This window comes from Oncorhynchus masou, chromosome 17, assembly GCF_036934945.1.
Source record: "Oncorhynchus masou masou isolate Uvic2021 chromosome 17, UVic_Omas_1.1, whole genome shotgun sequence".
Taxonomy (NCBI): Eukaryota; Metazoa; Chordata; class Actinopteri; order Salmoniformes; family Salmonidae; genus Oncorhynchus; species Oncorhynchus masou.
Window position 1 is genome coordinate 15626433 of NC_088228.1, and position 22821 is coordinate 15649253.

Consider the following 22821-nt stretch of genomic DNA (forward strand, 5'->3'; position numbering starts at 1 on the left):
AGGTGGATGGCATGTCATACAATGAAATATGCTGTTGAAATGATCCCTTCCACCTTAAAATGTGGTTTGGGTGGGAGGTGGTGTTGGCAGCAGTAGCCATTTCATGCTGCACCTTGTCCTACCACGCTGTCATAACAAGCTGAAACGCGCCCGAGATGGTCTACACTGTACATGGGTAGAGTGCACAATCTAAAAAGCCCAATGCGATATTCCTGTGCGTGTTATAACTTTGAGGTAAGTTCATCGACAAAAGCACCAGACCGTTCTTTGTGTCCTCGCTGCTCTGTTGCCATTTTGTTGATTTGTTACGTTTGGTCTGGTATGATATGAATTTGTGGATGTCCATCCATTTCGTATGATATGTTACGATTTCCAATGTGTTGTGGCTAACATTAGCTAGATGCCTGGGTCATTCCTATCGCCTGGTGCCCCCAGGAAATATCACCTTATTTAGTGTAAAATGTGGATGCCAAAGGGCTTTAAATATCAAGTCAGGTGTCCTTTACTATAAAAACGCAAATAAATGGATGTCGCCGGACAACTGATGAAACTGGGTTTGCACAATTTAATAATTTCTGCATAAACGGTCTCGGGAAAGCTCATCTGCATGCTCGTCGTCCGCACCAGGGTCTTAACCTGACTGCAGTTAGGCGTCGTAACTAACTTCAGTGGGCAAATGCTCACCTTCGCTGTCCGCTGGAGAAGTGTGCTCTTCACGGATTAATCACGGTTTTAACTGTATTGGGCAGACGATAGACAGCGTGTATAGTGTTGTGTGTGCGAGCGGTTTGCTGTTGTCAGCGTTGTGAGCAGAATGCCCCATGGTGGTGGTGGGGCTATGGTATGAGCAGGCATAAACTACGGACAACGAACGCAATTGGATTTTATCAATGCCAATTTGAATCCACAGAAATACAGTGACGAGATCTTGAGGCCCATTGTCGTGCCATTCATCCACCACCATCACTTAATGTTTCAGCATGATAATGCATGGCCCCATGTCGCAAGGATCTGTACACAATTCAATTGAGCATGTGTGGGATGCTCTGGATCGATGTGTAGGACAGCGTGTTCCAGTTCCCGGCAATATCCAGCAACTTCGCACAGCCATTGAAGAGGAGTGGAACAACATTCCACCGGCCACAATCAACAACCTGATCAACTCTATGCGAAGGAGATGGGTTGTGCTGCATGAGACAAATGGTGTTTACACCAGATACTGACTGGTTTTCTGATCCACATCCCAACCTTTTTTTGAAAGTATCTGTGACCAACAGATGCACATCTGTATTCCCAGTCACATGAAATCCATAGATTATTCTACATTGTAGAATAGTGAAGCCATCAAAGCTATGAAATAACACATGGAATCATGTAGTAACCAAAAACACGTTATACAAATAAAAATATATTTTATATTTGAGATTCTTCAAAGTAGCCACCCTTTACCTTTGCACACTCTTGGAATTCTCTCAACCAGCTTAATGAGGTAGTCACCTGGAATGCATTTCAATTACAATGTGGAAAATAGTAACAATAAAGGAAAACTCCTTGAATGAGTAGGTGTGTCAAAACAACTGACTGGTACATATATACTTTTCCTGAAAAACTTGAGGACCAAATACACCGCATGGTAGGAATGACCAGGGAAACGCTAATGTTAGGGGGTTAAGGTTTTTTATTTATCTAGGCAAGTCAGTTAAGAACAAATTCTTATTTACAATGACAGCCTAGGACTAGTGGGGTAACAGCCTTGTTCAGGGGTAGAATGACAGATTTTCTTCCCCCTTGTGTGCTGCCCTTCTGGTAGCTTTATGGGCCTTGCACAGCTGGTGAGCAATCAGCCCTTGGTTACTCACCAGCTCCCAATTAGTCCTGACCGGAGAGACCGTCGAGACCTGGCACGTCCAGCAGATGGAGCCATCGCGTCGTGATGTACACTCCGTCTGTCACCAGGCCTTGACGAGTCTCCCCCTGGTGGCTGACCTGCTGTACGCCACACCTGATTCTGGGGTCCATTCTTCCTCGCTGTCAGTGTCCTAAAGGGTCATTGTCCTCGCTATCGGAGAGTATGCTCCATTAGACTACTTTCACCTATAGAAAGTCCCTGTGTCTATTGCCTGTGAATGTCAGTGGATATTTTGGCAGAAACATTGACTAAGACCATAATTTGACATAATTTTACATATTTCATTGAGCATGATTTTGCCCTGAAAGGTATCCAAACTGCACAACGTTGCCCTGAGGAAACAAAAAAACCTATCAAATATGGTTCTTTAGAGGTTCCTACATGAGTACATCTTTTTTATTGCCATGTTATCTCTAATTAAACATGCAAAATAATGAAATGTATCTGACCTTTTGCTCAGACCATGTGCTTACATCGCTCTGCGAAGGCCCCTGCCCCCAATTGAAGCATCATACCAACTTCTGCACCTCATTGGATTGTTTACAGACATGTCATCACATATTTTCATGTGTAGGAATTTGAAAATAGTATTATGGGGGGATGTGAGGGCCAAAAAGTGTATTTGCTGCCTGAGGGAAAAGATGGGCAGTAGAGAGTTAAGGGAAGGGTTAGCAAGCATCCTAAGACTAAGTTGTTGCAAGTAGCTAAAACGTAGTAAGGAGTTGCAACGTTTATAATTAGCGAAAGATTTCAGTGATGAGATTCAAACACACAACCTTTGGGTTGCTAGATGTTCGAATTGTACACAAATCCCATCCACCCTCCTTTCATTTTCTCCTTTCAAGTAAACCTATGTCTTCTGTCACCACAGCGAATGCAACATACACTACCAAAAGAATGTGAACACCTGCTCGTCGAACATCTCATTCCAAAATCATGGGCATTAATATGGAGTTGGTTCCCCCCTTTGCTGCTATAACAGCCTCCATTCTTCTGGGAAAGCTTTCCACTAGATGTTGGAACATTGCTGCGGGGACTTGCTTTCATTCAGCCGCAAGCGCATCAGTGAGGTCAGGCACGGATGTTGGGCCGATTAGGCCTGGCTCGCAGTTGGTGTTCCAATTCATCCCAAAGTTGTTTGATGGGGTTGAGGTCAGGGCTCTGTGCAGGCCAGTCAAGTTCTTCCTCACCAATCTCGACAAACCATTTCTGCATGGACCTCGCTTTGTGCACAGGGGAATTCTCATGCTGAACAGGAAAGGGCCTTCCCCAAACGGTTGCCACAAATGTGGAAGCACAAAATCGTCTAGAATGACATTGTATGCTGTTTCCTTAAGATTTCTCTTCACTGGAAACAAGGGGCCTAGCCCGAACCATGAAAAACAGCCCCAGACCATTTATCTTCCTCCACCAAACTTTGCAGTTTGTACTATGTATTGGGGCTGGTAGCATTCTCCTGGCATCCTCAAAACCCAGATTTGTCTCCAGATGGTGAAGCGTGATTCTTCACTCCAGATAACGTATTTCCACTGCTCCAATAATGGCGAGCTTTACACCACTTCAGCCGACGCTTGGTATTGTGCCTTGTGATCTTAGGCTTGTATGCGGGTGCTCGGCCATGGAGACCCATTTCATGAAGCTCCCGAAGAGCAGTTATTGTGCTGACGTTGCTTCCAGAGCCAGTTTGGAACTCAGTAGTGAGTGTTGCAACCGAGGACAGACAATTTTTGAGCACTACGTGCTTCAGCACTCGGTGGTCCCGTTTTGTGAGCTTGTGTGGCCTACCACTTTGCGGCTGAGCTGCTTTTGCACCTAGACTTTTCTACTTCACAATAACAGCACTTACAGTTGACCGGGGCAGCTCTAGCAGGGCAGAAATTTGACGGACCGACTTGTTGGAAAGGTGGCAACAATGCCACGTTGAAAGTTACGGAGCTCTTCAGTAAGGCCATTCTACTGCCATTGTTTGTCTATGGAGATTGCATTACTGTGTGCTCAATCTTATATCTGTCAGCAACGGGCCTGGCTGAAATAGCCAAATCTACTAATTTGAAGGTGGAGTCCACATACTTTTGTATTAATAGTATATCATACTAATTTGAGTGTCCCAGATTTTAGTTTACTATGTTACATCTAGCCTATGAGACCAGACTGGTACTTTGGAGTGAACTTTTCTCTGTAGGTAGCAAACTGGCACCCCGAGTGAACTTCCATTCTAGCCAAGTACCTCAAATCCACAATAATTATTTGAGCGCAGACCAGAATCTGTCAATTCTTAAGCCTATGTTTGTCCTCTGTTGTTTGCTTTTCTTGGATTACTGAAATCCATACATTTTAATAAAACATGAATCAAATACAACCACCGACTGTTTCCTCATTACTGTTACTCTAGGATGGCAACTCATCGCGAATGTACCAATTGAATCTTAAACAGTCGGCGGTTGTATTTGATTAACATTTTATTAAAAAGTAGGTATTTTAGCAAACAAAGAAAGGCACGCATCTACAGAGGACAAACATAGGTACACAGTAAGGGTTTTAGAATGGAAATGTTTTCGGTATTGACTGCATGGTGCCCTGGAGTCGGAGGTTCATTAAAGAAATTATAGTCTACGCTCAACTCCGTACGTGGAATCATCGTAGAGGTGAGGTACTTAGCTATGCCCATTTATGCTGGTAGCTCAGATAGTTTAGCTATACACTTATAGTCTTGATATGAAAATATGATGCTTAACTTTATACGACGGTACTTTAAGCTGTAAAATGGAATGAACTAGCATTGCTATTTAGTCGGCTATGTTAGGGGAAGCTCCTATTCCAGAACAAGATTTTTGCAATCACTGTGCAATAATCTGTCACATCTCCTGTGTAGATTTGAGGTTGGGTATGTCATGGGGCAGGCAAGGACTACTGCCACAGAGTTTTCTTTGCTATTGCTCTGTATTCTTCCTAAAAATTATTATTCTATAGCCGGATTTTGCATGGATAACATGTTGGTCACTAGGTCACTCAAATGAAATGCATTTTCATTGACGTTATATTACCTTTCCTAGAGAGGAGACATAAGATCTGAGACCCTAAGATGAGCAGACCCCAGGATGAGTTGGCAGAGGAGGGGGAGGAGGTGTTCAGGAACCTTACAGAGGTAAAGAAGAGCCAGATAGTGATGCCCTGCCATGCCAACCACCGGCAGGAGCTCAGTGTGGGTCAGCTGCTCAAATGGATGGACTCTACAGCCTGTCTTTCAGGTGTGTGTGTGTGTGTGTGTCTGTGTCTGTGTTCTCACTCACAATGGGCCTGTGGGAATGGCCTATTGATCCAGTTTTGGATTGAACGATATCTCATACACACCCGCATCATGTTCAGTAAGGCCTTTGCATAGACGGAGATGGCATAGTTTTTCACTATGAAACATAAACACAATGTAACACTAATATTTTATGACGCTGACTCTTACACTCACTAGAACCAACACACTTCGCACACAAGGCTAAGTGTGTTGTAATGTTGAGCAGTAGCGAGCCGGGTACCTGAAGGCTGACTTTGGTTGTCAATTGAACGGTGTTTCTATCAGAGCTAAGGATAAGACCCAGATGCAGACAGTTCAAACCACAGAAGTTTATTTACAAAACCGGGGACAGGCAAATAACAGGTCAAGGGCAGGCAGAGGTTGGTAATACAGGGCAGAGTCCGTAAGCTGCAGGCAGGCTCAGTGTCAGGTCAGGCAGAATGGTCAAAACCGGGTACGGAAAAAACACGCTGGTGGGCTTGATGAGACAAGATGAACTGGCAACAGACAAACAGAAAACACAGGTTTTTTTTTATTTAACCTGTATTTAACCAGGTAGGCTAGTTGAGAACAAGTTCTCATTTACAACTGCGACCTGGCCAAGATAAAGCAAAGCAGTGCGACACAAACAACAACACAGAGTTACACATGGAATAAACAAACATACAGTCAACACAATAGAAAAAAAACAAAGTCTATATACAGAGTGTGCAAATTGAGTGAGGAGGTAAGGCAAAAAATAGGCCACAGTAGCGAAGTAATTACAATTTAGCACATTAACACTGGAGTGATAGATGATCAGATGATGATGTGCAAGTAGTGATACTGGTGTGCAAAAGAGCAGAAAAGTAAATAAAAACAATATGGGGATGAGGAAGGTAGATTGGGTGGGCTATTTACATATTGACTATGTTCAGCTGCAGCGATCAGTTAGCTGCTCAGATAGCTGATGTTTAAAGTTAGTGAGGGAAATATACAGTGCCTTGCGAAAGTATTCGGCCCCCTTGAACTTTGCGACCTTTTGCCACATTTCAGGCTTCAAACATAAAGATATAAAACTGAATTTTGTTGTGAAGAATCAACAACAAGTGGGACACAATCATGAAGTGGAACGACATTTATTGGATATTTCAAACTTTTTTAACAAATCAAAAACTGAAAAATTGGGCGTGCAAAATTATTCAGCCCCCTTAAGTTAATACTTTGTAGCCCCACCATTTGCTGTGATTACAGCTGTAAGTCGCTTGGGGTATGTCTCTATCAGTTTTGCACATCGAGAGACTGAAATTTTTTCCCATTCCTCCTTGCAAAACAGCTCGAGCTCAGTGAGGTTGGATGGAGAGCATTTGTGAACAGCAGTTTTCAGTTCTTTCCACAGATTCTCGATTGGATTCAGGTCTGGACTTTGACTTGGCCATTCTAACACCTGGATATGTTTATTTTTGAACCATTCCATTGTAGATTTTGCTTTATGTTTTGGATCATTGTCTTGTTGGAAGACAAATCTCCGTCCCAGTCTCAGGTCTTTTGCAGACTCCATCAGGTTTTCTTCCAGAATGGTCCTGTATTTGGCTCCATCCATCTTCCCATCAATTTTAACCATCTTCCCTGTACCTGCTGAAGAAAAGCAGGCCCAAACCATGATGCTGCCACCACCATGTTTGACAGTGGGGATGATGTGTTCAGGGTGATGGGCTGTGTTGCTTTTACGCCAAACATAAGGTTTTGCATTGTTGCCAAAAAGTTCAATTTTAGTTTCATCTGACCAGAGCACCTTCTTCCACATGTTTGGTGTGTCTCCCAGGTGGCTTGTGGCAAACTTTAAACAACACTTTTTATGGATATCTTTCTTCTTGCCACTCTTCCATAAAGGCCAGATTTGTGCAATATACGACTGATTGTTGTCCTATGGACAGAGTCTCCCACCTGAGCTGTAGATCTCTGCAGTTCATCCAGAGTGATCATGGGCCTCTTGGCTGCATCTCTGATCAGTCTTCTCCTTGTATGAGCTGAAAGTTTAGAGGGACGGCCAGGTCTTGGTAGATTTGCAGTGGTCTGATACTCCTTCCATTTCAATATTATCACTTGCACAGTGCTCCTTGAGATGTTTAAAGCTTGGGAAATCTTTTTGTATCCAAATCCGGCTTTAAACTTCTTCACAACAGTATCTCGGACCTGCCTGGTGTGTTCCTTGTTCTTCATGATGCTCTCTGCGCTTTTAACGGACCTCTGAGACTATCACAGTGCAGGTGCATTTATACGGAGACTTGATTACACACAGGTGGATTGTATTTATCATCATTAGTCATTTAGGTCAACATTGGATCATTCAGAGATCCTCACTGAATTCTGGAGAGAGTTTGCTGCACTGAAAGTAAAGGGGCTGAATAATTTTGCACGCCCAATTTTTCAGTTTTTGATTTGTTAAAAAAGTTTGAAATATCCAATAAATGTCGTTCCACTTCATGATTGTGTCCCACTTGTTGTTGATTCTTCACAAAAAAATACAGTTTTATGTCTTTATGTTTGAAGCCTGAAATGTGGCAAAAGGTCTCAAAGTTCAAGGGGGCCGAATACTTTCGCAAGGCACTGTAAGTCTCCAGCTTTAGCGATTTTTGCAATTCGTTCCAGTCACTGGCAGCAGAGAACTGGAAGGAAACGCGGCCAAAGGAGGTGTTGGCTTCGGGGATGACCAGTGAGAGATACCTGCTGGAGCGCGTGCTACGGGTGGGTGTTGTTATCGTGACCAGTGAGCTGAGATAAGGTGGAGCTTTACCTAGCATAGACTTATAGATGATCTGGAGCCAGTGGGTCTGGCGGCGAATATGTAGCGAGGGCCAGCCGACTAGAGCATACATGTTGCAATGGTGGGTGGTATAAGGGGCTTTGGTAACAAAACTGATGGCACTGTGATAGACTGCATCCAGTTTGCTGAGTAGAGTGTTGGAAGCTATTTTGTAGATGACATCGCCGAAGTCGCAAATCGGTAGGATAGTCAGTTTTCCAAGGGTAAGTTTGGCGGTGTGAGTGAAGGAGGCTTTGTTGCGAAATAGAAAAGCAATTCTAGATTTGATTTTGGATTGGAGATGTTTGATATGAGTCTGGAAGGAGAGTTTACAGTCTAGCCAGACACCTAGCTATTTGTAGTTGTCCACATATTCTAGGTCAGAACCGTCCAGAGTAGTGATGCCAGTCGGGCGGGCGTGTGCGGGCAGCGAACGGTTTAAGAGCAGTTGGAGACCACGGAAGGAGTGTTGTATGGCATTGAAGCTTGTTTGGAAGTTAGTTAACACAGTGTCCAAAGAAGGGCCAGATGTATACACAATGGTGTCGTCTGCATAGAGGTGGATCAGGGAATCACCCGCAGTAAGAGCCACATCGTTGATATATACAGAGAAAAGTTGGTCCGAGAATTGAACCCTGTGTTACCCCCATAGAGACTGCCAGAGGTCTGGACAACAGGCCCTCCGATTTGACACACTGAACTCTGTCTGAAAAGTAGTTGGTGTATAAATGCACAGGGGATAATGGGGAAATGGGTGACACCTGGAGGGGGGTGGAGACAAGCACAAGAAAGGTGAAACAGACCAGGGTGTGAAAATTTCCTCCGCCACATTGGTGCGGTTGGCTTCCGGGTTAAGTGGGCGGGTGTTAAGAAGCGCGGTTTGGCGGGTCATGTTTTGTAGGACTCATGGCTCAACCTTCACCTCTCCCAAGCCCATTGGGGAGATGCAGCAATGAGACAAGATCGTAATATCACGAAATTGGGGAGAAAAAGGGTAAAACTATTGTTATTTTTTCAAATAAAATAGTAACACGAGAAATCAATACACAGTGAATAAAAAATAACAATAACGAGTAAAAATAACATGGCTGTATAGAGGGAATACCAGTACCACGTTGGTATGCAGGGGTACGAGCTAATTGAAGTAGCTATGTACATACACCCTTTAGACGACAGAAAGTGACAAGTCACTGTGTTCTAACTCACAACAGCTGAAAGGCATGCTGGGTGTCCTTGTGTGACCGCCTCGGTCGATGACATCCACTTTGAACACACTATTGGGTAAGTTCTGTGTTGTTGATTCACCTTTCTTATTATAAGTCATCAAAGTCATTCTGGACTTTGTTCTTTGACAAGAAGCCTTGGTCTGTGTGGTATACCCTTACACACTAGACATACAGTAAAGAACTGGAGCCACAACTTAGATTCTGGATTTGTTATTTTTACCATGCCTAGTGTGGTTGACATAATACACTAGTGGAAATGGGTGTGTGTGTTTTTCAGGGTTGGACAGGTGGTCAACATCAAGGCCAAAGTCAACCGAGCTTTCAACACCAGCATGGAGGTCAGGCCATGTTCAAACCCTATAACACCTTAATAAACCCTAGAGTTTTATCCTAATGGATGGATTTCCGGCTGGACAAATAGTTGAATTCCTGTGATTTTTATCCTTTGTGATGCTTTGTGTGTGTCTCAAGGTTGGCATCGTGGTGAACTGTGAGGACCTGTTCAGCGATAGCCACTGGAGGGTGTGTCAGGCATTTGCCACGTTTGTCACCCAGCGCACTACAGGAGGAAAGGTGAGATTTGATTGGGGACATAGTGTGTGGAAGAACGTTGATGAAAGGATACAGATGGTGTGATGGTGTGTAAGAGTTGATGATGAGTAATGTTGAGTTGACTGTGTGCGTATGCTCTCAGGTACTATAATAACCTGGTGTGTGTGTGTGTGCGTGCATTTGTGTGCATGCATTTGTGTGTATGCATTTGTGTGTGTGCATTTGTTTGTGTGCGTGAGTGCGTGCGTGCATTTGTGTGTGTGCGCGTGTGTTCACTCCACAGGTACAGCTGCGTCCGTTGGTCCCCCGTACCCAGGCGGAGCAGGTGGAGCACAGCCTAGCAGCTGAGAGGAGGAGGATGAGGCTGGTCCACGCTGACATCATGAAGGACCTGCTCACCAACAGGGCCTTTCAACAAGGTCAGTCGCCGTGGCAATGACCTCTGCAAGAGGACTATTATCACTATTGGAACTGTAATGGTGTTTGACACTTTATGCCACAGTGAATTCGGAAAGTATTCAGATCCTTTGACTTTTTCCACAATTTGTTAGGTTACAGCCTTGTTCTAAAGATGACCAAATTAATGTATTTTTATCTACACACTATACCCCATAATGACAAAGCGAAAACAGGTTTTTAGAATTTTTTGCAATTTTATAAAACAAAAAAAACAGAAGTAGCTTATTTGCTCCTGAGTGGCGCAGCGGTCTTAGGCAATATATATCAGTGTTAGAGGTGTCACTACAGACATTAGTTCGAATCCAGACTGTATCACAACCGGCCGTGATTGGGAGTCCCATAGAGCGGTATACAATTGGCCCAACGTCGTCCAGGTTAGGGTTGGCCGGGGTAGGCCATCATTGTAAATAAGAATATGTTCTTAACTGACTTGCCTAGTTAAATAAAGATCAAATGTACATAAGTATTCAGACCCTTTGCTATAAGACTCGAAATGGAGCTCAGGTGCATCCTGTTTCCATTGATCATCCTTGAGATGTTTCTACAACTTGATTGGAGTCGACCTGTGGTAAATTAAATTGATTGGACATGATTTTGAAAGGCACACACCTGTCAATATAAGGTCCCACAGTTGACAGTGCATGTCAGAGTAAAAAACAAGCAATGAGGTTGAAGGAATTGTCCATAGAGCTCCGAGACAGGATTGTGTCGAGGCACAGATCTGTGGAAGGGTACCAAAACATTTCTGCAGCATTGAAGGTCCCCAAGAACACAGTGGCCTCCATCATTCTTAAATGGAAGAAGTTTGGAACCACCAATACACTTCCTACAGCTGGCCGTCCGGCCAAACTGAGCAATCGGGGGAGAAAGACCATGGTCAAGGAGGTGACCAAGAATCCAATGGTCACTCTGACAGAGTTCCAAAGTTCCTCTGAGGAGATACCTTCCAGAAGGACAACCTTCCAGAAGGACAACCATCTCTGCACCACACCAGCAATCAGGTCTTTATGGTAGAGTGGCCAGACGGAAGACACTCCTCAGTAAACAGCGCATGACCGCCTGCTTGGAGTTTGCTAAAAGGCACCTAAAGCCTCTTAGACCATGAAAAACAAGATTCTCTGGTCTGATGAAACCAATATTGAACTCTTTGGCCTAAATGCCAAGTGTCACATCTCGAGGAAACCTGGCACCATCCCTACAGTGAAGCATGGTGGTGGCAGAATCCTGCTGGGGGGGATGTTTTTCAGCGGCAGGGACTGGGAGACTAGTCAGGATTAAGACAAAGATGAACAGAGCAAGTACATTTAAGTCATTTAGCAGACGCTCTTATCCAGAGCGACTTACAAATTGGTGAATTCACCTTCTGACATCCAGTGGAACAGCCACTTTACAATAGTGCATCTAAATCATTAAGGGGGGTGGTGAGAAGGATTACTTATCCTATCCTAGGTATTCCTTGAAGAGGTGGGGTTTCAGGTGTCTCCGGAAGGTGGTGATTGACTCCGCTGTCCTGGCGTCGTGAGGGAGTTTGTTCCACCATTGGGGGGCCAGAGCAGCGAACAGTTTTGACTGGGCTGAGCGGGAACTGTACTTCCTCAATGGTAGGGAGGCGAGCAGGCCAGAGGTGGATGAACGCAGTGCCCTTGCTTGGGTGTAGGGCCTGATCAGAGCCTGGAGGTACTGCGGTGCCGTTCCCCTCACAGCTCCGTAGGCAAGCACCATGGTCTTGTAGCGGATGCGAGCTTCAACTGGAAGCCAGTGGAGAGAGCGGAGGAGCGGGGTGACGTGAGAGAACTTGGGAAGGTTGAACACCAGACGGGCTGCGGCGTTCTGGATGAGTTGTAGGGATTTAATGGCACAGGCAGGGAGCCCAGCCAACAGCGAGTTGCAGTAATCCAGACGGGAGATGACAAGTGCCTGGATTAGGACCTGCGCCGCTTCCTGTGTGAGGCAGGGTCGTACTCTGCGGATGTTGTAGAGCATGAACCTACAGGAACGGGCCACCGCCATGATGTTGGTTGAGAACGACAGGGTGTTGTCCAGGATCACGCCAAGGTTCTTAGCGCTCTGGGAGGAGGACACAATGGAGTTGTCAACCGTGATGGCGAGATCATGGAACGGGCAGTCCTTCCCCGGGAGGAAGAGCAGCTCCGTCTTGCCGAGGTTCAGCTTGAGGTGGTGATCCGTCATCCACACTGATATGTCTGCCAGACATGCAGAGATGCGATTCGCCACCTGGTCATCAGAAGGGGGAAAGGAGAAGATTAATTGTGTGTCGTCTGCATAGCAATGATAGGAGAGACCATGTGAGGTTATGACAGAGCCAAGTGACTTGGTGTATAGCGAGAATAGGAGAGGGCCTAGAACAGAGCCCTGGGGGACACCAGTGGTGAGAGCGCGTGGCGAGGAGACAGATTCTCGCCACGCCACCTGGTAGGAGCGACCTGTCAGGTAGGACGCAATCCAAGCGTGGGCCGCGCCGGAGATGCCCAACTCGGAGAGGGTGGAGAGGAGGATCTGATGGTTCACAGTATCGAAGGCAGCCGATAGGTCTAGAAGGATGAGAGCAGAGGAGAGAGTTAGCTTTAGCAGTGCGGAGCGCCTCCGTGATACAGAGAAGAGCAGTCTCAGTTGAATGACTAGTCTTGAAACCTGACTGATTTGGATCAAGAAGGTCATTCTGAGAGAGATAGCGGGAGAGCTGGCCAAGGACGGCACGTTCAAGAGTTTTGGAGAGAAAAGAAAGAAGGGATACTGGTCTGTAGTTGTTGACATCGGAGGGATCGAGTGTAGGTTTTTTCAGAAGGGGTGCAACTCTCGCTCTCTTGAAGACGGAAGGGACGTAGCCAGCGGTCAGGGATGAGTTGATGAGCGAGGTGAGGTAAGGGAGAAGGTCTCCGGAAATGGTCTGGAGAAGAGAGGAGGGGATAGGGTCAAGCGGGCAGGTTGTTGGGCGGCCGGCCGTCACAAGAAGCGAGATTTCATCTGGAGAGAGAGGGGAGAAAGAGGTCAGAGCACAGGGTAGGGCAGTGTGAGCAGAACCAGCAGTGTCGTTTGACTTAGCAAACGAGGATCGGATGTCGTCGGCCTTCTTTTCAAAATGGTTGACGAAGTCATCTGCAGAGAGGGAGGAGGGGGGAGGGGGAGGAGGATTCAGGAGGGAGGAGAAGGTGGCAAAGAGCTTCCTAGGGTTAGAGGCAGATGCTTGGAATTTAGAGTGGTAGAAAGTGGCTTTAGCAGCAGAGACAGAGGGATCCTTGCCTCCCGGGTGGTGCAGTGGTTAAGGGCGCTGTACTGCTGCGCCAGCTGTGCCATCAGAGACTCTGGGTTCGCGCCCAGGCTCTGTTGTAACCGGCCGTGACCGGGAGGTCCGTGGGGCGACGCACAATTGTCCTAGCGTCGTCCGGATTAGGGAGGGCTTGGTCGGTAGGGATGTCCTTGTCCCATCGCGCACCAGTGACTCCTGTGGCTGGACGGGCGCAGTGCGCGCTAACCAAGGTTGCCAGGTACACAGTGTTTCCTCCAGCACATTGGTGCGGCTGGGTTCCGGGTTGGATGTGTGCTGTGTTAAGAAGCAGTGCGGCTGGTTGGGTTGTGTATCGGAGGACGCATGACTTTCAACCTTCGTCTCTCCCGAGCCCATACAGGAGTTGTAGCGATGAGATAAGATAGTAGCTACTACAACAATTGGATACCATGAAATTGGGGAGAAAAAGGGGTAAAAAAAACAAACAATTACAGAGAGATCCTTGATGAAAACCTGCTCCAGAGCGCTCAGGACCTCAGACTGGGGCCAAGGTTCACCTTCCAACAGGACAACGACCCTAAGCACACAGCCAAGACAATGTAGAAGTGGCTTCGGGACAAGTTTCTGAATGTCCTTTAGTGGCCCAGCTAGAGCCTGGACTTGAACCCAATCGAACATCTCTGGAGAGACATTAAAATATCTGTGCAGCGACACTCTCCAACCTGACAAAGCTTGAGAGGTTCTGCAAATACAGGTGTGCCAAGCTTGTAGCGTCATACCCAAGAAGACTTGAGGCTGTAATCACTGCCAAAAGTAAGTCTGATATTTCAGTTATCCATTTTTTATACATTTGCAAACATTTCTAAAAACCTGTTTTGCTTTGTCATTATGGGGTATTGTGTGTAGATTGATGAGAGGAAAAAACACAGTTTAGAATAAGGCTGTAATGTAACAAAATGTGGCAAAAGTCAAGGGGTCTGAATATTTTCCAAATGCACTGTAAGTAATGTTGTGTGCTGACAGGTGCTGTAATAACCTGTGTGTTTATGTGTGTGTTAGTGGAGGTCCAGGAGGCTGAGAAGGCAGTGCCAGCAGAGAGGACGCAGGTAGAGAGTGTAGAGTTGGTTCTCCCTCCTCATGCCAACCACCAGGTCAGCACGTTCGGAGGACAGATCATGGCCTGGATGGAGAACGTGGCTACTATCGCTGCTAGGTACCCCCCCACACACACACACACACACACTGCTGAACAATAAATGGCCACCCGGACTACCGGGCCACCCCAAACGGACTATTTACATTGACCCAAAATCCCCCCGCCCCCCTCTGTTTTTACACTGCTGCTACTCCGTTTATTATCTATGCTTAGTCACTTTACAAATGACCTTGACTAACCTTTACCCCCGCATATTGACTCTGTACCAGTACCCACGGTATATAGCCATGTTATTGTTATGTCATTTTCTTGTTACTTCTTTAACTTTAGTTTATTTAGTAAATATATTCTTAACTCTTCCTGAACTGCACTGTTGGTTAAAGCTTGTAAGTAAGCATTTCACGGTAAGGTCTACACTGTTGGTTAAAGCTTGTAAGTAAGCATTTCACGGTAAGGTCTACACTTGTTGTATTCGGCGCATGTGACAAATAAAATTAGATTTGACACACACACTGTTAAACAAGAACAGAAAACACCACACAAGCAGAGTGTGATAAGAATGTAATTACACCGTATTGTAACATCTTCGTCTTCATCCTTCTCCTCATCTTCCTCCTCCTTCTCTCATTCCTCTGCTCCCTCTTCTCCCTCCTCCACCTCCTCCTCCTCCTCTCCAGTCGTCTGTGCAACGCCCACCCCACCCTGCGGAGCATTGACATGTTCCATTTCAGGGGTCCTTCACAAGTGGGCGACCGGCTGGTCCTCAAAGCCATCGTAAACAACGCATTCAAGAACAGGTGAGCTTTAAATCATATACTTTATAAAGCAAGGCTATAAATTGGTTTGACTGTGACAGTTTTCTGTATTTGAGTCTTTCAAATCAATGGTGATAAGGATCAGGAGAACTTGTGCTCACATTATTGATTGATTTATTGAGTAATTGTTTGATTAATCTTGGATAATTCAAAGTTCAGTCATTAACTTACATTGAAATGTTGAGTTGACCTGAGATGGTCATGTGTCCCTGTGATGTCGCAGCATGGAGGTGGGCGTGTGTGCAGAGGCCTATCAGGGGGAGGAGCCTCTGAGGCACATCAACAGCGCCTTCATGACCTTTGAGGTCTGCGACAGGGATGGCAAGCCCTGCACGTTGCCAAAAATACAACCTGAACCCCTGGTCAGAGTCAACCAGTTCTCATTCAAATTTGAGTGAAATTAGATTACAAAATTATATACATTCCTATTTAGATTTTTATTAGCAGTTAATGAACAGTAACTACCTAAGGAGTCTATTTCACAGTATGGTCCTCCTGTCTTATTTAACCTCTTTCACTGACAGGAGGGAAGGAGACGGTATCAGGAGGCCATCGCTAGAAAGAAAATACGACTTGACAGGTGAAGAGAAGGATACTTCCTCTGAGTAACTTTAATTTACTGCAATGTAGCCTGCAAAGTGTGTGGTGCACACAATAGAATATTGTAACAGATTTCTGTGTGTCCATTCAGGAAGTACATAATATCCTGCAAGCAGACCGAGGTGCCCTTATCTGTACCGTGGGACCTCAGCAACCAGGTAAAGGACGACGAGAGACCTTAACGTCAAACAGTACTGAATACACCCTCTGGTTCTCACTCAATATAGCAGTTGAAACAGTTTCGAATAGTACATAGGTTAGAGTTGAAATGTTGATTAAGATCCAAGATTGATCTAGAATGATTAGCACATCTTAGTCACGAGTAAGACCAAAGGTCATACATTTTATGGACTGTCCAATCACTTGGGCCTTGAGATCAATTATAAAATGTATCGCCAGGTGATAGCGTGAGTGCAAAAGTGCTATGTCATGTCTAACTCTCCCAATGAACGCATTGTGCTTACTGTGTTTGAAGCTGAACTGGTGTCAAATGGGAACAATAACAATGTATTTTGAATGGCTGCAGGTGTACCTGAGCTACAACAACGTGTCTGCTTTGAAGATGCTGGCTACCAGAAACAACTGGGTGTTAAACTCTGAGAAAAACAAGGTGAGCTGGGTTGAGACTTTTATTTAGGCCATCCACAAGGCATAATGGATAGGGAGCCACTGTGGGACACAGGCTATGGCCTCGAGGGACCAGAGTTTTTCTCGATCACAGTGCCAAACTAGGAAATACTCTGGGCTCATGTTAAATTCAGGACTAATCATGGCTTATGTATTCCCCTTCTGGCCCACAGGTGAGCCTGTACACCCTGGAGCAGAAGCAGGTGTTGAGTTTTAAGATTGAGTTTGAGGCAGATGTCCCGGCTGAGAGGGCCTTCATGGTGCTCTCTGACCTCAGCAAGAGAGTGGAGTGGGATCCAAACTACGAGTGGGTATCTTGGGAATCTGTATGCACAGACAGACAGACCAACACACACACAAACACAGGACCCTCTCTTAAGTGGCGTATAAGGCCTCAAGAGTATACAGAGCAGCCTCCCGCACTGCATAGTCTGTGTCACTGGCTTCTCCTGATTTCATGACTTTCCCTGTGTAGGAGGTGTGAGCTGATTCGTAGGGTGGACGATGATGACTTTCTGTACCGCGTGGTGACTCCCTCCATATGCCGGGGTGGGGTCAGTTGCAGCTCTTCAGCCAATCAGGGGGGGATGGTCCAGGACTTCATTCTCCTGGCCTCCAGGAGACCACCGTGTGACAGCGGGTGAGTGGCAGACTGACAGGCAGACTGACGGGTGGGCAGACTGACTGACGGGCAGGCAGGCAGGCCAGACCAGACCAGACAAGACAAGACAAATAGAGAGACAATGTGATAGAAAGAGATTTTATTTTATTTTCAAGGGACCCTTATGTTATTGCTCTGCGTTCGGTCACTCTACCCACACACCCTCCTACAGAGGGCTACAACAGAGGGGAGGTGCTGTGTGCCGGCTTCAGCATCATGGAGGTCTCCAACACTGTATCCAAGGTAAGAAAGTGTGCAACCAGTAACAAATTGTTTGCCCAATGTGTTTGTAGTCTCTTGAATTACCACTGGTAAAATGACCATGACCGATGGCAACTTTAATGATGAGGACAACTCCTATCCTGTTCGGCCCTCCTAGATCTCCTACTTCAACCAGGCGTCTCCCGAGGTCCTGCCCTACATCTCCACAGACATCGCCGGGCTCTCCTCCAGCTTCTACAGCACCTTCTGCACCTGTAGTACCTTCCTCCAGGACAACAGGGACAACCCTACCCCCAAAGACCAACCACCCTCCTCCACACTGAATAGTACACTACTGTAACCCCCTATCCTCACCACACCTGACCCCCTCACCCTCAATGAGTATTGTGCTGATGGATTTAACAGACTGCCATTAGATGATCTGATGAAGTTCAAGTCTTATTTTATTAGACTGAATAATGTAAGGAGCCTGTTCATAAATCTGTTTGTGCTGTCTTGCCAACACCTATGGCCATTGACAATGCCCGTAAAATCTATCTGGGACCAGGCTAATGAAAGAGGAGCATCTACAGCAAACATTTTTGGGGCGCTGATGGTTTTTAAAAATGTTTTGCATCTCCAATTATAACATGTGAAAATTATATGAGATGTAAATTGTATTTTAAGTTTTCCAGAGAATGAATACTAACGAGATGTTTTTACTGAGAAGAGCTCTGTATTTTCAGAATACAGGAAGTAATGTGTTTTATGATGTTTTTTTTACTGAGAAGAGCTCTGTATTTTCAGAATACAGGAAGTAACACTGCATTTGATGTCAGATGTGTTTCATGATGTTTTTTTATGACGAGGCATTCAAATGTTTCAGCCAAGTTACACATAAGATAAGAATATCTTAAACTACAGGCATTAAAGTTATTTATATATAAAACAATTGAAACTACAAAGATGATTGTACAACATTATTGCTAACAATTTTACAATAAATATATTACAATTAAATTGAATGGTTGTTTTTCATTGGTTTTTATTTACTTTAAATACAACAAAAGATTAGATGAAAATGTGGCAAACTGTCATTTAAGAGGTCTTCACATCTTAGACCAGTTCTCAGTTATAAAAAACAAGCTTCTGTCTTTGCTCCCAGAGAGGTTGGCCATGATTGCCTGTGGTCCTGCCTCCTCATCAATCCCACTTTCTATCCCGGTCTCCACTGTAAGTGAGTACCTTGACTGCACCTCTCGAATCCTTCTCTGTCCCTCCACAGATCTCCCCAGTGGCTCCGCCCTCACCTGCAGGGACACAGCCTGCCACGCCTCCTTCAGTAAAACCTCCATGTCATCCACCATGGCCCTGTTATACCCCTCCCTCAGGACTTCAAGAGGCCAGCTGGGGGCCAGAGTCACAAAGGGGAACACCTGGTTGACTGTGTGGAGGAACTCCCTCCCAGAGACGTAGCCCTGGGTCTGGAAGGCTCCATGGGACAGAGCCATGTTGACCCAGACGGGGCGGTACAGGAGGTTGCTGTGGTAGGCTGAGCTGAGCAGGTGGAGAGAGGGTTCCAGCTGGCTCTGGGACTGGATCCTTAAATAGATACCAAAGGGTTTTGGAGAGGCCAGAACCAGGTTCAGGGAGTCCTGGAGAAGGAACTCTGGATGGGAGCCCTCCACCACTGGGACCCCAGGCTGGGCGGAACCAGATCCTACTGGAATGATGAGCATGCCACTGGCACTGTCTGCAACAGATTATAAATCCATCAGGAGATTTGACCGCTGTATTCAATATTCAACTCTAGACAGTATGAATGTCACTGAACAACAAACTAAAATATCTGTATAAAACCTATCATTGCAATTCTCTAAGGTTGCCATTTTGGTTACACCTGCACCCTTCATCATCATCATCACTCCTACCTGACAGCAGAGAAAGCAGTGATGCTCTGTCTGTGACTGTGTTCCACTGGATGTACAAGCCATCTCTATATTTTGGCTGGAAATAGTCAATCAGGTCTCCTCCAGGGTAGAACATCCTCTGCCGATCTCTTTGCTCTACAATCACACAAACAACTCAGTCCTGTTTACATTCATATCAGGATGGACTGGTTGGAAATACCATTTGTTTTTTACTAGTTGTTGTTGAAAATTATTTTGAAATACATTTTCAAGACAGGAATGTAGAATGGTAATACTAATAATGAATAAGCTAATGATAATGATTCGTATGACTGTACATAAGTCATAGATGGTTCTCAAAACTCTCCTCAGGGACCCCTAACTGCTCCATGTGTTTGATCTATTCCAGAGCTAGCACAGCTAGCACAACATGTCAACTAATCCTGAATCGGGTTAACTAGTTCAGAGCTACAACAAAATTCTGAAACGTCTGGGGGTCCCAGAGGAGAGTTTCACAGGGTTTGACTTACTGGCAGCTTCTTTAAACTGGGACAGGACAGGTTCATAGATGTCATAGTAGACTCGCTTAGGGTTGGTGTTGTCTCTGACGAACAGCAGGTCATTCACACTGGGGTTCTTTTCCTGGCTCTGCCACAGAGTCAGACTGAACCTGTACACAGGGAAAGACAGCTTATCTCATTGTCCACCATTCAGACAAGTGTAACCTTCATCAGTGTGATTGGAAGATATGAAAGTCACGACTAGATCAATTACTGTATAGGAGCTGTTCTAGTTACTTTGGTGACTGGCTGAGTAACCAGCTGATGTGAGGCCATCCGTTCTTGGCCATGAGCGCGTGGACGGGGAAGGTGACTGTCTGAGGGACATTTTTGATGATGGCGTACATGTCCTCCACCATGGCCTGTGTGTAGGTGACGTTTGGGAACTGGGGCAGATACAGAACTGCCCATCCAGGAGAGATGGTCACGTCTGGAAAACTCTGCTGGATCATTGCCAAGAACCTGCATGGAGAAAGGAAAGTTGGGTAAAATTAGTATGAGACTGATTCAAACTCTGAGATCCTGTTAGATCTCCAAGTCAGACAGTGACATGCAATAAAGCACGGGTATCTTAAATTGAATAAGAAAAATCTATCTGCTCATGATTATTGTTGAAGAAAAGGTTGCAACTAAATTACACTTGGCAATCCATCCTGCTGGTACGAGATCTGTATTGTAAAATGAGCATAAATCAAAACATGCATGTCTGAGATTTGGCTAATACGATTTGCTCTTTCCTTGCGACTCACTCAGGTCCGTCGATGACAGGCCAGAAGGCTGGGACGTTTGGCCCAGGGAGAATGTCAGCGTTCAGCCACACCGGCCGGTTGATGCCTTTAGTCTGGTTCTTCATGCTCAGGATGCCCAGAGAGGGAGTCACCGCCTGGATGCATTTGAAGTCCAGCTTAATGCCTGAAGGAGTCAGTTGTATTACAGACATTTTGTACGTAATACAAAAGTACATCAGGTTTCATGTGATTATGCATAGCTTAGATCTTTTGGATAATTGATTGACTTTATAGATTGGTACTAAAGGACCAGAAGAAACTGTTTCACGAGGCTCTGACTGATATTTAGAGTTGCATTGATATCTGAAGTCGTATTGCTAGGCTTGATACCTTTCTTTGACTGGAGCACGGCATCCAGCCACTGGTCCAGAGTGTTGTCACTGTAGACAGCAGGAGGATGAGCCATGATGGGGATGGTGGTCACGTTGACCGTAGCGTATCCCTGCACAGTCACATCAGCCTCCAAAACCATGATAGAACCTAGAGAGGGGGACAGAACAGGGTTGTGTTCACTAGCCACCAAACGGATTCAAACGGACTGAAACAGGGAGGGACTACCTGAATGTTTCCAATAAGAAACACTCTTTTTCATTTTCCATTGGGAAATGTTTTGCTACGGTGTGTCCTAAGTGAATGCTACTGCAAATCCTTTATAAATTACTTTGCAGTGCTATGTTCATCTCTGACTTGTTGTTGGCACGGTGATACCAGGTGGCGTACAGCGCGTCTCTCTCCCTGATGTCTCCAGTTTGGACGAGGAAGTCCAGCATGTCTCCATCAGTAGGGAACGGCAGGATCGTTTCAGATGCCCTACCAGTAGGAACAGTTATCTTCTCATCACAGATGATTAGCTGTCGTAACCTGTAGCCCTTATCGATATGGAAACTGCAGTTATAGTGATCAAGATATAAGCAAGGCGTAACATGGGTTACAGTAGATACAAACGCTATTTCAACATTATTTAAAAAAATATTGAAAGTGTTAAGATCAACAGATTATATATTTCAATTGATTATTATGCTGATTAATTTGTATTCTGGGATCAGTAAGTAAATAACTGTTGATTGTATTTTTTTTTAGATTTATTTACCTCCATTTTGAGTCAGGAGAACAGAGGTGATGATGATGACCAGAAGTAGCACAAGCAGAGCAATACAGACACACAGCATGATCAACTGTTCTTTAGTAAAGTATCGACAATATCTCCTCAGGTCTTCATTCTCTTCTTCTTCTTTCTTCTTTCCTTCTTCATACATTTTCTCTGTCTTTTCCTCCTCAATGAGATCTCAAAGCTGTGACAAGTGCAGTCAGATTCAGTGCAGACAGGCAGACAAGGACTGTTGGACTGTTGTTGAGTGAGAGAAAGTGTAGTGTTTTATAATGAGTGAACATGTGTGTGTGTGTGTGTGTGTGTGTGTGTGTGTGTGTGATCTACTTTCCTACACAGTCCAGCCAATGAGTGTTATCTATGGACCAGAGATCACAGTGATTTCACAGAGCAGATAAAGAGAATACAGGGCATTATCTCACCTCTCTCATCTCATTCTTATGACGCTCTACCCTTGGATTCCGAGATAACGAGCCTATTGTTTTTTCACGGGTTAAGGATGAACTTAGAAGATAAACGTGTGGTGGCCTAATGATTTATAACCAAATACATTTCTCAAACTGATGGATTAATTATTTATACACTTTTATCTGAAGATATTTATTGATAACTTCAGGTGTGATATGGAGTTGGTTGTCCAGCACATCGTATTCTAATGTCACATTATCAGTTAATCAGAACAACATTGTTATTGTCCAGACAACAGGGTTGTGTTTATTTTGGCATGCAACAGAAAACTTTCAAATATTTTCCAACGTAAGACGAAAATGTACGTTTCCAACTGGACTAGTCAAGGTAATCCCTCTCTGTTTCAATCCATTTTCTTCCATTTGGTGCCTAATGAACATGACCCAGTGCTTCACTGCTGAATCCTGTGAAGGACAGACAGTTCCATACTGCACCAACAGCATACCCACTGGGCACACAC

At 45.1% G+C, this 22821-nt stretch overlaps 2 protein-coding genes across 6 annotated transcripts; one reads left to right on the forward strand and one right to left on the reverse strand.

Annotated features, from left to right (window-relative positions):
• The first annotated feature begins 98 nt into the window (after positions 1-98).
• Positions 99-18547, forward strand: LOC135558591 (acyl-coenzyme A thioesterase 11-like). Of its 4 annotated transcripts, none has more exons than XM_064992508.1 (16): positions 99-234; positions 4963-5157; positions 9195-9264; positions 9487-9547; positions 9681-9782; positions 10045-10180; positions 14527-14680; positions 15301-15420; positions 15662-15800; positions 15963-16018; positions 16130-16196; positions 16565-16648; positions 16839-16972; positions 17141-17305; positions 17443-17569; positions 17706-18547. In XM_064992508.1, the coding sequence occupies exons 2-16, from the start codon at positions 4992-4994 to the stop codon at positions 17886-17888; spliced, it is 1764 nt and encodes a 587-aa protein (XP_064848580.1). In that variant the 5' UTR covers positions 99-234; positions 4963-4991; the 3' UTR covers positions 17889-18547. The 4 variants fall into 4 exon arrangements, with proteins under 4 accessions (XP_064848580.1, XP_064848581.1, XP_064848583.1 ...); XM_064992509.1 differs by having other exon boundaries at positions 17499-17569; XM_064992510.1 differs by lacking the exon at positions 99-234 and adding an exon at positions 7830-7925 and having other exon boundaries at positions 5090-5157.
• A 5-nt stretch (positions 18548-18552) lies between these two features.
• Positions 18553-22185, reverse strand: LOC135558590 (protein FAM151A-like). Of its 2 annotated transcripts, none has more exons than XM_064992505.1 (8): positions 21873-22185; positions 21447-21596; positions 21116-21265; positions 20747-20909; positions 20235-20459; positions 19968-20107; positions 19459-19593; positions 18553-19280 (listed from the first exon to the last, which is right to left on the reverse strand). In XM_064992505.1, the coding sequence occupies exons 1-8, from the start codon at positions 22039-22041 to the stop codon at positions 18637-18639; spliced, it is 1776 nt and encodes a 591-aa protein (XP_064848577.1). In that variant the 5' UTR covers positions 22042-22185; the 3' UTR covers positions 18553-18636. The 2 variants fall into 2 exon arrangements, with proteins under 2 accessions (XP_064848577.1, XP_064848578.1); XM_064992506.1 differs by having other exon boundaries at positions 21447-21670; positions 21876-21965.
• Positions 22186-22821: the final 636 nt, after the last annotated feature.

Coding starts and splice junctions, on each gene's coding strand:
- LOC135558591 (XM_064992508.1), top strand. CDS start 4,992: ATGAGCAGACCCCAGGATGAGTTGGCAGAGGAGGGGGAGGAGGTGTTC. Junction 16,973..17,140: donor GAGTGGGATCCAAACTACGA/GTGGGTATCTTG, acceptor TTCCCTGTGTAG/GAGGTGTGAGCTGATTCGTA. Junction 17,570..17,705: donor TCTCCAACACTGTATCCAAG/GTAAGAAAGTGT, acceptor CGGCCCTCCTAG/ATCTCCTACTTCAACCAGGC.
- LOC135558590 (XM_064992505.1), bottom strand. CDS start 22,041: ATGTATGAAGAAGGAAAGAAGAAAGAAGAAGAAGAGAATGAAGACCTG. Junction 21,266..21,446: donor GATGAACATAGCACTGCAAA/GTAATTTATAAA, acceptor CCCCCTCTCTAG/GTTCTATCATGGTTTTGGAG. Junction 20,910..21,115: donor CGTGCTCCAGTCAAAGAAAG/GTATCAAGCCTA, acceptor TGACTCCTTCAG/GCATTAAGCTGGACTTCAAA.